Here is a 14,849-nt window from a genome sequence, read left to right on the forward strand (position 1 = left end):
TTTGGGAGGCCGAGGCACGTGAATCACTTGAGGTGAGGAGTTCAAGACTACCCCGGCTAACATGGCAAAACCCATTTCTACTAAAAATACAAAAATTAGCCAGGTGTGGTGGTACACACTTGTAATCCAATTACTTGGAAGGCTGAGGCAGGAGAATCGCTTGAACCCAGGAGGCAGAGGTTGCAATGAGCCAAGATCATGCCACTGCACTCCAGCCTGGGTGATAGAGTGAAACTGTGTCTCAAAAATAGGGTGGGTTAGAATTTTTTATAATTGGATAGGAGCGTATGTCAGTGCTAGAGAAAACAAATGTACAGGTATCGGTGAGAATCATCTCAGGAAAAACACAGTATGATGCAGGTATTAAGTGTGAAGAGGAGTAAGAAAGAAGCGGGTGAATTGCTGTGGTTTGCATGGGCGTCCCACAGCAAACATGTACCCAGTGCTGTTCACTGACTGGACCACCCATGAGAGACACTCTGGAGACAGATGTGGGGATGAGAGGTGGAAGGTGCTCTTTCACCATATGGGTGATGCTTTGAAAGGGGTTGGAGATGAGTCTTGGTATTGTGACAAAGACTTATGGTTTTCTTCCGTTTTCACTTCCCTGAACAGGTGCAGTGCCATACTTACACTGGGTACTGCTGGTGCGTCACTCCAGATGGGAAGCCCATCAGTGGCTCTTCTGTGCAGAATAAAACTCCTGTATGTTCAGGTACCGTAGGGAGGGGCGGGAAGAATGAAAAGGGTTGGAGAGAGACCCGTTGGTTGGTCTCCTGCAGCTTGTGGGAGAACCTTTAGAAGGTTGGTGGTGGTGATGAACCTTTTTCTAGGTCAGGGAGGATTCTACTCTAACACGCTTGCTCAGAAGTCAGCAAATGATAAGGTATGGTAGTGTATGCCATGTGTGTGTATTTACGGATTTTGAGTTTAGATTTTTGGTTCAATGCTAAGCACTGGCTGTAACTTCATAGAGCTGTGGTGGCGTGTAAGTTACTAGCTTGTGTGCTGATTCTGATTGCTAGTGGCTCTTGAAGTGCTTTATTGAGATGGATTTTGAGACCACCTGGGAGCTCAGCATCAAAGGCTGTGGTTATCAATTAGTGATAACCTGTCATGGGAGCAGGAGAGGAGAATGGTGGCTTCTGTGTCATATACTCACCACCCCTGAAGAATGTAATGTAGAGAAATGGAAAATCTTCATAACAGTGGCCCTTAAATCTGACTGATCACCAGCAGTATCTGGGAAATTAAAGAGAACCCAGATATTGAGGCTTCCCCTTGTACATTCTGATCCAGGAGGCCTGGAGGGAGACCTGAGGTCCTTGTTTTTATGAAGTCTCTCAGATGATTCTGATGATTAAACAAGTTAGCAAACTATTGCTTTATAGTGATCCATTGGGTTAGTCCATAGCAAAAATTAAGTCCTTTCTATTCCCAACTTAATAAGCAGAGAAATTGTGCTTTTAGGTCCATTTCATAGGATTGTGGATTAGGGATTTTTACAAGCCCCACAGTGTCCACCTCCGTTCAGATGGTAAAAGACTCTGAGTCACTCCCTTAATTCACTGTGTGGCTCAGCTCTCTCAAAAAAGCCTGTCCCACCCATCAGCTGATTCATATTTCTTCATATCTGTGTGCATAGGGTTTTATTGATTTTCTTATTTTTCATTTTAAGTGCAAGCAAAGTATAAAACATTATGCTACAACCTATGGGAAATTCCAAAGGCTGACAGTCTTGCTATCATAGCTTTTTCTACTGCTCTGTTACATGAAGGAAAAAGAAAGTGGAAAGGGCTATTAGAATCTACATCAGGAAACCCAAATTTACAGGTCGAAAAGGGAAGTTTACTTTATTTGTGGTTTACATGGAAACTAGAAACCTTAATTGGGGTTGGGGTAGGGAGGTACAGGAATTAGCCCTCCTTTCAAATGACCTGGAAAGTTTCATGTAAAGCAAACAAACGACTAGAAACAAGCCATGCAGGATAATATGTTTGAGTTCTCACAAAACTGGTACGTGGAGAAGGAGTATGACATGGTTTAGGGAAATAGAGATTCTTTTCTTTTGGCAGGACTCCACAGATGCTCTTCTGTGGGTGCACCGGTTGTACCCGGCCTGTGTGAGGCTGGACCTCAGCAGAAGACAGGTGCCACAGGGTCAGGACTGGAGGAGGGGGTGCACAGAGCTCCCTAGTATATGCAGGGCAAATGCTTGGGCAAACATACCTGCTACCCGCTTCTGGAGGAACAGGCTGTGTCTACAAAATTGTTTCCATGCCTTAGACTGTTTTGGCCCATTCAGTACAATTGGGCCAACAATTTTCTACTTAATGCAGATGGAAAATCGCTGATTTCCTGTCCTAACCAGCAAGGGATGTCAATCATTGCCTTTGCAGTAAAAGGGAGTTTCTTTTCAGTTGGCCTTGCTGACTGAATATGGCTCCGAACATGGAACTGGTGAGAAGCTGGGGAGATGGGGGTGTAAACGTGAGGGGCAGATATTGGAATGTTCAACGGGAGAGTTATATGAGTGTGGACTTTTGTAAAAATGTGGTCAAGACTGTTACCAGGGAACCTAGAAATCATAGTTCATCTCAACAGTGCTGGGTTATCAGTGACATTGATGTTAAACAAACCCCACTCAACATGTGTATATGTACTGACATTGTATATAATATTCTTAGATGTGTATACAATACATATATACATGACCATATACTCATAATATCAGGTTTTGCCAACTCTTTGAAAGAAACCAACCGCAATGCATTCTGAGTGGCTATGTTTTTGTTTCCCTTCTCACCCAAGGTTCAGTCACCGACAAGCCCTTGAGCCAGGGTAACTCAGGAAGGAAAGGTGAGTGGAGTTTTATGCTTTATCTAAATGTTTGCTTCCAAAGATGGTCCAAGCAGGATTTCTTAGATGAGATAGAAGGAGCCTGGCGTGAAAGCCTAATGTGTCCTGCAGAACATCTTCTCCATTCTTATTCCATGTTTCTTCTCTGAAGCACCTAAGGTAAGTAAGGCTCATACAGTGATGGACACCAAGCTCCCAGAATTCCCGAGGGAGGTGAGTGAGTATAGAGCCCAAAGCTGAGAAGGACCTTTAGAGTGTGAGCCCTGGGAGTTTTGGTTCCGTGGGGAGCTCAGTCAATCAACTACCAGTGTAGCCAGCGTTAAACCAGAGAGGATGAGGAAGGTAGGGTGCTCAAGTCTGCCCTTGACTCTCTTGTTGTGTAAGCACATTTGGGCATTTTTCCCCCTTCACTGATCCTCCTTCATAATTGTCCCAGCACATCCAGATTCTCTTCACTAGGGCGAGGCTGGCTTTGTGGGTGTGCGACGTGTGCAGTTGTTATCCTGAAATTCTGAATAATTCTGTCTTTGAGTTCCGTGGGACAGTGAAGAGGCAAGTGAGTGGAGGAGAGACACATCACATGAGTGTCTGCTGAACCTTGTCACCCCATTAGCACAAAGCTTTTGTGAGGTGTACTATGTGTCTTCCACAGCATGCTTAACATTTTAATTTTTCTTTATCTAGGACAATACTAAGTAGCAAATTAAAATAACACCGTGGGCCAGGCGCGGTGGCTCACGCCTGTAATCCCAGCACTTTGGGAGGCCGAGGCGGGCGGATCACAAGGTCAGGAGATTGAGACCATGGTGAAACCCCGTCTCTACTAAAAATAGAAAAAAAAAAATTAGCCGGGCGCAGTGGCAGGCGCCTGTAGTCCCAGCTACTCGGGAGGCTGAGGCAGGAGAATGGCGTGAACCCGGGAGGCGGAGCATGCAGTGAGCCGAGATCCGGCCACTGCACTCCAGCCTGGGCGACAAAGCGAGACACCGTCTCAAAAAAAAAAAAAAAAAAAAAAAAAAAAAAAAAAAAAAATAACACCGTGACAAGGTAAGAGAGAGAGACTATGTAATAAAGGACAAAGCTTTGTATTTTAATGCCTTAAATGGCACTTTTCCCTGCTTTTTGAATGAGAGGCCCTGCATTTTTACTTTACACTGGGCCCCACAAGTTACGTAGCTGGCATCTGTCTGAGGTCTGTTTATTGGACCAGCCAATATGAGCAATAGGTCCCTGGAATATGCTGATCATAGTTTTTAGGATGGAAGACAGTTGGAGGCTTAAGATTCACTGCCACTGAGCTCCAGGACAGCATATGTGCAGAGCTGGTAGTTGAATGGAAAGCAGGTGTGCATTTCATCTTGTGTGCCACCTCTCCAGGACTCCCATCTCAGGCTGAGTTTGAGCCTTCCCACCTGCATCTAGGCCTTGGAAACTACATGCTCATCAGGGCCCATGTGGAGCCTTGGCCTTGCTGAGGGTCATTGTGAAGTTCACAGGCTTATCCTGTGCACACACAATTGCAGGGAGACCAAGGTAAAGCCCTGGGCCCTGCCTCCAGTGCTTATGCCATGGGACAGGAAGAAGAGGCGAAGTCACCCACTCTGAATGCAGGAGATAAGGATCTGGAGAACCTGCTGCCCCCAAATGCAGGTGCTCCAAGAAGATGTGGAAGTGGAACAGGTGATACCACCACCCACCAGAAAACAGGGACCAATGGGCCCCTGGGCAGAAATGAGAAAGTCGTTGGAAAAGGGGAGAAGTGCTTCTTCAGGTCCTTCCCAGGGCAGGGGGAAACTGCCATAAGTGTCGGTGGTTCCCTCCTAGGTGGGGAAGTGGGGAGAGAATCTACAACGACCTGAAATCACCAACGCTGTGAGTAGTGTGTGTTTACTGGGACTGGAAAAGGAAGATGCCTTCAGGTTTTCTATTGCGTGTGTGTGTGTGTGCGCGTGTGTGCATGTGTGTGTGTGTGTGTGTTTCTAGCAAAGCATTTTTAATTTTTATGTTTTAAAGACAAGATCTCACTATGTTGCCTAGGCTTGCCTCAAACTCCTGGGCTCAAGCAGTCCTCCCACCTCAGCCTCCCAGGTCGCTGGGACTACAGGCATGCACTGCTTTTAGTTTTGCTTGTTGTAATGGGAATCTTCCGGAACATCACCTTTATTCCTGGGCATGAGGTCCTGGTGGTAGGAAAGAAAAATTGGCAATCATGCCAAACTGACCACCCAGATTCCCCTCCTCCTAAAGGATCTGAGTATATGATGCTGAGTAAAGTGCACACACACTAAACAACTGCCAGCCATGGGATTCTGGTTCTTAAACTGGACAGAGAAGTGCTTTCCAGGGGGATGTGGCTTTGCACCCTGTGGACAGCAATGAGAGACAGACCCATGGTCATCCCAGGCTCTCACTGGTCCAGTTAGAAGAGGCAGCGGGGAGGGTGGGGGCTGGGGATGTCAGTTTACAGTCAACAGTGAGCACCCTTTGTTCCCTTTTACAGTCGAGCAGTGAGCACCCTTTGTTCCTTTTTAGCTCTAGGGTCAGCTTCCAGAGCCAAAAGAGGGTAGAGGAGCCTGATTCCTCCAGGGGTGATGCAGGAAATGGGGGATAGAATCTGAAGCCTTTATCTCAGAGGGATAAGCTGTTCTCAGTTCCCAGCTCTTTACTGCCTTGCCCTGGATGGGTCCCTTCCTCCAAGGTGGCTCTGCAGAGGCTTCCTCTTTGGTGCAAAGGTCAGGACAAGGCCCTGGTGGGGAATGCTAGGACTCATTCTCCCCTGGAGTCTTAAATTCTATTTAGTGGCCTCTCTTTCCCTGTACTTTGAAGGATCCGATTAGGTGTTGGATCCTCTTCTCTTTGTCTCCTGTGGGCAGTGCAATGAAGAGCAGGTTCGGGCCACCTGTAGGACGCCACACCTGAAGCCACACCTGTCCAGGAAGCTGGGGTTTGAATGGGGACAGGGTGCGAGAGGGCATTAGTAATATCCTGTGTGGACCAGCCAAGGTTCCTCTTTCAGCTGCCACTTAAGAATGGAATGTGCTCTGGAAGGCAGCAGGTGGGAAGACACAAAGGCCCCTTGTCTGAACTTGTGCCCACACACGGGTTCTCCTAGGAGGCATCTATTTCCCTGAGGCCTGCTGCAAAGAGGTGCTGGGTCTGCACGCTTGTGCAGGGTGAGGGGTATGGCCAGAAAAGAGGTAGGGCAGAAGTCTGGAGGTGTGAATGGTGGGGAACGGCAGGGCAAGGACAGGACCCAGCCTTCTCTTTCCCTAGCTTCTTGCCTTTTTAAATATCCTCCCCTGACCGGGCTGGGAGGGATCGGCTGTCCCTCCCAGACTGGAAGGAATGAAAAGATGTATTGTGTGACCACGGAGAGTCTGGTCGCCAGCCAGGAATTAGTTCTCTGAAGGAGAGGAGGAGAAAGGCAGAGCAGAAGGAGGCTGGGGGAGGAGGCCCAGAGAGACAGCAGAAGGAAGGGAGGAGGGAGAGAGGCTGGGCTGTAACAGGTCACAGCCGTTTGGTCCGAGACAGGAGGCCTGGGTGGCTGTGGCTCCTGGATCCACAGGTGTGGGGCCGCAGGGAATAAGTGGGGGAAGGAGGGAGAGGCACTGTTATCTTACCCAGATGCACGTGCTCCAGGAGGGGAGGAGGGTCAAAACTTCAGACTATTTACTTAATCCCTTGGAATGTCCTTTCCTCACTCTGTTCTTTGGGCCCCTTGTGTTTAACGGACTCCTTTATGGGCACATGTGTGGTAATTAACACGTGCAGTGTAGGTCCTGGACCATGTGTTTGAGTTTCAAATATCCATTGATCTGGGGCAATCCCATCCTGGCTGCCCCCTCCCCTTCTTATCCTTTGGTCCTGGCCCTTAAAGAGATGTGTGTGTGTGTGTGTGTGTGTGTGTGTGTGTGTGTGTGTGTGAGAGAGAGGGGGACGGTGCACACGTGCATTCACATGTGTTTTATGGATGCTACAGAGGAATATCAGAAGAGACGAAGAGGGCCCCAAACAGCCCCTTTAGCTCTGAAAATGCGCTGCTAAAAGAGTTGAAGGCTGAAGAAGTAGAGATAGAGGTAAAGTTTTGGTTTTCATTGGAATCATCCAAAGGAAAGTAGATGGGAAGCAGAATGGTTTCAGAGATCAAAAACGTATCCTGCAGCAGCTTTACCTGGCTGTACCAAGGCCTGTGGATTTTTCTGATGGGACTCTTTTTGGGGTCTCAATGCTAATTACCATAGGTGATTTGAGGAGCTTCCAGGATAACTGAACACAGGTTCAGGGGTTGGCCCTGCTCTTCATTGCTTGTGAAGTGCAAGGAGGGAAGGAAGTTCTTAGCCTCTGGTGGGATGAAGGGGGGCAGTGATGAAGAGTGATTAAATGAAAGGATATGGAAAAGCACTTGTGAAATGATTTCTGGCAGTTCTCTGCGAGCTTTTGACTTCTGAGTGCCCAGAACATCGGAGGCCGTGGGGTGATGCTGTGATAAATGGCAAGTGAAAATTTAGGGTCACCAGGAATTTTCTGCAGTTTGCATTTTTCCCCTAAGAAGTCTGGGAGTTAGTTGTTTAAGGGAAGTAAGAAAAAAGTAAAAATACTAATAAACTCTGCTTAACTTTTCTGCATGGGCTTCTGTATTTGTCAAGCTAGTCTTGGAGAGGGGCAGAACTTCAAAAATCCAACCCACCTTTAATTTGCAGAGCTTAAAAAGAAAATCTCCCACTGGCTGTTCCATAGTATATGCTCCAAGTAAATAGTGAGTCATATTTATTTCTCCAAGGTCCCTGTCTGTGTCTCTATTTTTGGAGCTGGGTCTACAGGTTGTTGCCAACTTGGAGAACTTGTCACTCAAGCAATGGATGGAGCAGCTCTGAGCGGCAGGCTTAGGACAGGGACAATGGCTGGCAAACATCCCAGATGCAGGGCACTGGGTGGCTCCCAGCCTCAGCCCTCATGAGGTGTTAGCACACCTGAAGGAGGGGAACTTCATTGCCCTGAGCCTGGCAGAGCCGTGTTGGGCTGGCTGTCGAGGGACATTCCACATGTGAAACATCACTCCTGCTCACGTGACTTAAATCTCTTCCCTACTACCTCTTTTTTCTCTTCCCCTAGCACCCCCGGGGGTGTGGGAGGCTGAATCTGTAGCTGATCTCTTAGCATTGCCATCAGATGGGCTGGGCTGGGTTTGGATGGAGATGGGTAGCTGACGACCTCCATGCTGTTGGCTTCTGCTCACATGGCTTTTCCTGGAGAAGGATTCACTCTGATTCTTTGCCTACTGAAACAGAACTGCGCCTGAGCAGCTCCAAGCCTGAGAGAGGCAGCTCTTTTGCTTTCTGGTTCTCCGAGCTGCCTCCACCAAGCCTGGAATGTTCATATACCAGCTTCGCAGAGGTCAGTTTCAGAAGGGGTGTGCTTGTGTGCTCACACATGTACCACGTCTCCCTCCTTCCCACAGCTAACTGCTCCGCCAGCTTGGCTCCAGCTACTCAACCCCCTCCATTTTGGCCCATATTCCAGGGTCTCTGAAGAAAAGTTTATGCATGAACAGCACTAGACTGAGAGTTTGATTTCTTGCCATATCCTCATCTCCAAGGATTGACAGAAAATAAGATTTAGGGATCTGGAAAAAGCCTCTTAGACACAGATTCATTTGAATCCCTGGTGGTATTAGTAACCATTGATATTTTATGCTTGGTGCTCTTACTCAGCAGATATTTATGGAGAACTTACTAAATGTCAGGCTTGTTATCGTCACTAAGGACCCAGGGATGAGTATAAGAGTCCAGGCCTCACCTCCTGGAGCTCTCATTCTAATGGTTCTTAGCCTTTTATGATGGAGATTATTCATCTTCAGGTGTAGGAAAATCCTCCCAGGGGAGCAACAGGCTTCTGTAAGCTCGGGGAAGTTGCCACCTCTGCAGGGGAGGGAAGGCAGGTGGTCCCTCCAAACAGCCCTGTGTGGTAGCTCCTGTAGCCAGAGCCTCTAAGGAAAGCCCCTTGGAGGGGGTGGCCTGAGCTGAGCAAAGCCCTCTGCCGGATTCCTGAGCCCTCTGACTAGTGCCTTTGTGGGGCCTCTGAAGTCCAGGTAAGAGGGCTCAGAGCTTGTCAGGCCAACGAGAATATGTTCGTTTGCTCCCTGCTCCCTGCCTAAGTTCCAGTGTGGCACAGCAGCTTGCAGAGAGGCAGGGATGTGGGCACACAGGTGGACAGGCCTTGGGCCTGCTTCTGACCCCTGGTCTCCAGCTCGGAAGGCTACAGAGTGCGTGTGGTAAAGGCCGAGGAACTGTCTGTCGCTCTCAGGTTCCACTGCAGTGATCCTGTGCTTACAGAAAGAAACATGTGAGAATAAACATGCTGTTTATTCTCAAGTTTCTTCAGAAAGGCAATGGAACTAGTAATAGCTGAAACAATTTTTAAAAAGAAAATAAAGTGGGAGGAATCATTTTACCTGATTTTAAGATGAATAAAGCTAGAGTTCTAAAGATAGTGTGGTATTTGTGGAGGAACAGATGCATAAATCAATGAAACAGAATAGAGGACCCAGAAACAGACCCACAAGCAAACGGCGCTGTAGCAGTTGGACATCCACAGACCAAACAAACGAAATCAACAAATCAGCCCCAAAGCTTCAACATAAACCTCAGGCCTGATACGAAAATTAATTCAAAATGGATCACAGATTTAAATGTAAAATGTGAAGCTATTAAAACTTTTAGGAAAAAACAAGAGAAAATCTTCACCACCAAAAACATGATAAAATAGTGTATATAAATTGAACTTTAAAATTCGCTCTGCAAAAAGTGCTGTTACATAATTAACAAGAACGACAACAACAAAAAACTACAGCCTGGGAAAAAATATTTACAAACTGTTTATCTAACATAGGACTCATATCTAGAATATATAAACAACTCTTAAAGCTCAGCAGTTAAAAAACAGTTTAATTAGAAAATGGTGGCCTGGCATGGTGGCTCACACCTGTAATCCCAGCACTTCGGGAGGCTAAGGTGGACGAGTCACTTGAGGCCAGGAATTCAAGACCAGCCTACTCCACATGGTGAAACCCTATCTCTACTAAAAAAAACCAAAAAAGCAAAAAAAAAAAAAAAAACACACACACAAAAATTAGCCAGGCACGGTGGCACACACCTGTAATCCCAGCTACACAGGAGGCCAAGGCAGGAGAATCACTTGAACCCAGGGGGTGGAGGTTGCAGTGAGCCAAGATTGTGGCACGGCACTCCAGCCTGGACGACAGAGTGAGACTCCGTCTCAAACAAACAAACAAACAAACAAACAAAACAAAAAATTAGCCAGGCATGGTGGCAGGCGCCTGTAATCCCAGCTACTCAGGAGGCTGAGGCAGAAGAATCACTGGAACCCAGGAGGTGGAGGTTGCAGCAAGCGAGATCATCCCTCCAGCGTTGGTGACAGAGTGAGACCCTGTCTCAAAAAGAAAAAGTAAAAATTGGCCAAATGCACAAATAGACATTTCACCAAGGCAGACAAACAGAGGGCAAATACACACACGAGAAGAGGCTCAGCATCATTAGCCACAGGAAATGCAAAATAAGTCCATGGCAGGATGTCACTGCATATCTATTAGGAGAGCTGAAAGAAGAAGTAGTGCCAACACCAAATGATAGTGAGGCTGCCGAGAAGCTGGACCTCTCATACATCGCTGGCAAGAATGTAACATGGTATAGCCACACTGCAAAAATACTTTGGAAATTTCTGAAAAACAACTAAACATACATTTACCATATAATCCAGCAGTTGCACTCCTGAGCATTTATTCCAGAGAAATGAAAATGTATGGCCACACAAGAAAACCTATACACGAACAAGAAGCAACTTTATCTGTAATAGCCGAAAGTAGAAAAAAAAAAAAACAACCCAAATGTCCTTCAGTGGGTGAAACAAACTGTGGCACAGTAGTACTGCCCTACCCACGGTCAACCATGGGCTGCATATATTCAATGGAAAATTTCAGAAATAAACAATTTGTAAGTTTTAAGTTGTGAGCTGTTCTGAATAGTGTGATGCAATCTCTCACTGTCCTGCTCCCTCCCACCTGGGATATGAATCATGACTTTGTCCAACATACCCATGCTGTGTACCATCCCTGTCACTTGGGGCTGGCTCTGTTACCAAGTGGATAGATTGCAAAATGAAGAAGGATGAGTATAATACAATCAGATATCCTGAGTGAGAGACAGTATTCATATAACTTATAAAAGTCTGTTGTTATAATTGTTCTGTTTTATTATGTTGTTATTGTTTATCTATACTGTGCCTAATTTTCAAATAAACCTTTATCATAAGTATGTATGGGAAAAAACAGAACGTGTAGGGTTCGGTACTATCCACAATTGAAGGCATCCACGGGGGGTCTTGGAAGGTAACTGCTGTGAGTAAGGTGGGATCCCCTATCCATCTATACCATGGAAAAATACTCATCAATAAAAAGGAATGAATTGTTGATATATGCAACCACAACTTGAATGGATCTCAAGGGCATTATGCACATGAAAAAAGCCTGATTCAAAAGGTCATATATTGCATGATTCCATTTATATAACAGTCTAGAAATGGCAGCATTATAGAGATGGAGAGCAGATTAGTGGTTGCCAGGTGTGAGGAATGGGGTGGAGGCGGGAAAGTGTAACAGTAAAGGTGGCACAAAGGAGATCTTTGTGCTGATGGAATAGTTCTAGGCTGATGGTGGTGGTGGTTACCCGAGTCTACACATGGATAAAATTGCAGAGAACAATACACAAAAATGAGTGCATTTAAAACTGGTAGAATCTGAGTGAGGTCCATGGATTATACAAATATCAGTGTCCTGATTTTGATTTTGTACTAATTATGCCACCTAGATAATTAAAGGGCTTACCCATATCATCATGTTAACTGTAAAGCTGTTACCATTGGGGAAAACTGGGCGAGGGGTACACAGGACCTCTTTGTATTATCTTTCCTACTTCCTGTGCATCTATAATCATTTAAAAATAAAAAGTTAAAAAAACATTGCCGAGTCTTCTGTGTGGACCCAGCCCTGATCAGACTCCTCTGCTGCCGGTGCTTCCTCTTCCTCTTCCATCCCTGGTTTGCCTTTTCCCCAGCCTTCTGTTTTTGCTCTTATTCAGGGAACTGTAGAGCTCGAGGATGTGGGAATTGCCTGCAAAAAGGCAGCTTTCAGCTTGTTTTCACTTCTTTTGGGAGGGAACATGCAGGTAGGTACATGGAATATAAAACACTGACCTCCTGCTTTGGAAAGAACCTGACATGCCAGACCACTTCTGCTCTTACAGATCAGATCAGAATCAGGAAAGTTCACCATCCATTTCTGAGCCTCGCTGGTCATGGCACATGCATCTCAGGAAATGTTGAGGTGGCCTAGCATTCCATCCTCCTCCAGGTCTGATTCAGGGCAGGCTCTTGAGGGACTTTTGCAAACAGACATGGTTGCCTCCTTACGATGCCCAGAATGAGTCGTCTCCACTTCCACACTGGGCCTCAGAGTCACATGTGGAGAGGGATGGTGGCTCTGGCATAAATGTGGTCCCTTCAAAGCAAGAACCTTCCAGCACTTCTACCAGGCTGAAGTTTATCTCCATGTATTTTTCAAAGATGGACAATGGCAACCTGAAAGAATATGAGGGAGGGTCACCAGTGATGGACATGGTTTGGGGAGAGCCCAAGAATTGAAGGGGACTTGGGATTGTTGAGAGACCTTCCACATCTCAGGATGGGGGAAGTGGTTTCTTTTTTCCTCATTCTCCAAGGCTTCTCAGTCTCAGAGACCCCAAGAGATGCCATTAATACAGATTCCTCCTCTGGCCCCTTTGAGACATTTGCTTTTGAAGGACCTGGAAGAGAAAGCTCTTTGTATGTGGCCAGAATAAACTCATTGTACACCCAAACAATTAACTCCTCAATGGACTTGCCAGCCCCTTGAAAGGCCTGGCCCTGCGTCCCTGGACCTCTTGGGCTCTATTCAGTCCCTTAAGCACACCAATGTTTTTGGGTTTTTGTTTTGTTTTGTTTGTTATTCTGAAAAGTCTTTCCCTGAGAATAGTCCGAGCGGATCAACATTGTCCTCAGCCCGGCATTTATCTCTCCTCGCCAGCGAATGTCAATCAGGAATCAAAAAGCCAAACAGAGGAGGCTTTGAACGGTGTCATCGGGGGTCGAAGTGACTTCCAGCTGTCTGTGCGTGGGCCAGGCCTTCTCGCAGGGCAAGGAATTGTGCTGTCACACAAACCCACTGTCTGTATAGGCTCACAGAGCCCATGCGGGGGCTGCAACTTTCTGGGCCTGCACCTGCAAGGACAAGGCATGACTGGGGGTTGGGGAGTCTCCGGAGGCCAAATGCCAGGGCTCTGGGACCAGGCAGTTTCCAAAGCTGCTTGCTGCCTCTGGGACCTTGATCAAATCACTTACTTGCATTGTTACTCCATTCTCTCTTTATCTGCCTGGCTTCTCCCTCTGCTCTGGCTAGTGGTGAGAATAGATGAGGAAAGCTACCTGCCAGGAACTGAGTGTTGCAAAATGTGGTAATACTATTATTACTGTTGCTCTTGACATCCTCCGTGAGAATGCTTTCAGTTTGCCTTATTTATTTGTTTGTTTTCATGTTTCCAAATTTGCCTTTTTTTCCCCTCCCTGTAAGAAAAAGGATAATCTTTGAATTGGCTTTTTATTTTATTTATTTATTTATTTTTTTAGTGTTTATCCTCTTCTTCTAAATCTGAAAGATTATTATAGTATTAAAGAGAAATACTCTCTGAGGTCCAAAAAAGTCGCGAAGAATATGCACCAAACATCACATGCATGTACAGATTCAGGTATATTTTTCTTTAAAACAGATGAAAGAGTCTTCCCCCAAATTAAGGACCACTCAATCTAGCTGCTGCTGCCTGATGATTTATTTGTGATGACTTGGGCACACCTCCCTTTTTGTTTTAACGCTTTATTGAAGTATAGTTTACGTACCATAAAATTCACTCATTGTAAATGTACAACCCAATGAGTTTAATAAATTCATAGTGTTGTACAACTGTCACCAGAGAACATCTCCATCACCCCCAAAAGCAACCTTGAACCCACTCACAGGTATTTTCTACTCCTACCTGTAGCCCTAGGCACCCCCGGATCTGTTTTCTGTGTCTATAGATTTAGCCTTACTAGATATTTCATATAAATGGAATCATGTGGTATTTACATCTGGAGTTTTATACTTAGCATAATGTCTTTGAGATTCTTCATGTATATTGTCACATGTATTAGTTATTCGTTCCTTTTTAATTGCTGAATAGTATTCTACCATATGGATATATCACAATTTATCTATTCACCAGTTGACAGACATTTGGATTGTTTTCATTTTGAAGCTTTAATGAATAATGCTGCAGTGACTATTTCTATACATGTCTTTGTGTGGACATGTTTTTATTCTCCCAGATGGGTTCTAGGAGTGGAATTTTGGGGTTGAAAAGTTTATGTTTAGCTTTTTAAAGAGACTGTCAAACTCCTTTCCAAAGTAGATGCCCAGTTGTACATTTTCACCAGCAATGAACAAGGGTTCCATTTGCTTCACATCCTTACCAACACTTAATATTGTCTATCTTTTTATTTTAGCCATTCTAGTGGCTGTTTAGAAGTATCTTGTTGTGGTTTTAATTTGTACCTTCCTAATGATTAATGATATTGGGTATCTTTTCATGCATTTATTAGCCATCTGTATCTCTTCTTTGGTGAAATGTCTGTTAAAATATATTGTCCATATTTAAATAAGGTTGCTTGTTATTGAGTTGTAAGGTTTACCTTATTTTCAATTTAAAAACTTTGATAGGATTTTAATTTTGTAAACCCAATTTTAAAAGTAAGCAGTTGAATAAGATGGTTTGCACTCATGGAATTATAGATTCCCTTTAATAGGCCTTTAAAGTGTTTTATACCTACACAAAAAGGGGTCCCTTTTG

At 45.4% G+C, this 14,849-nt stretch overlaps 1 protein-coding gene across 7 annotated transcripts in view; it reads left to right on the top strand.

Moving 5' to 3' along the window:
* The window catches only part of SMOC1 (SPARC related modular calcium binding 1), a 151,638-nt gene that overhangs the window by 93,638 nt on the left and 43,151 nt on the right, over nt 1-14,849 (top strand). For all 7 annotated transcript variants that reach the window (XM_037984174.2, XM_037984175.2, XM_037984176.2 and 4 more), the window contains exons 4-5: nt 616-715; nt 2,812-2,859. In XM_037984174.2, coding sequence (XP_037840102.1) covers nt 616-715; nt 2,812-2,859 — 148 coding nt within the window. The remainder of the gene's footprint in view (nt 1-615; nt 716-2,811; nt 2,860-14,849) is intronic.

The sequence above is a fragment of the Chlorocebus sabaeus genome, chromosome 24, assembly GCF_047675955.1.
Source record: "Chlorocebus sabaeus isolate Y175 chromosome 24, mChlSab1.0.hap1, whole genome shotgun sequence".
Lineage (NCBI taxonomy): Eukaryota > Metazoa > Chordata > Mammalia > Primates > Cercopithecidae > Chlorocebus > Chlorocebus sabaeus.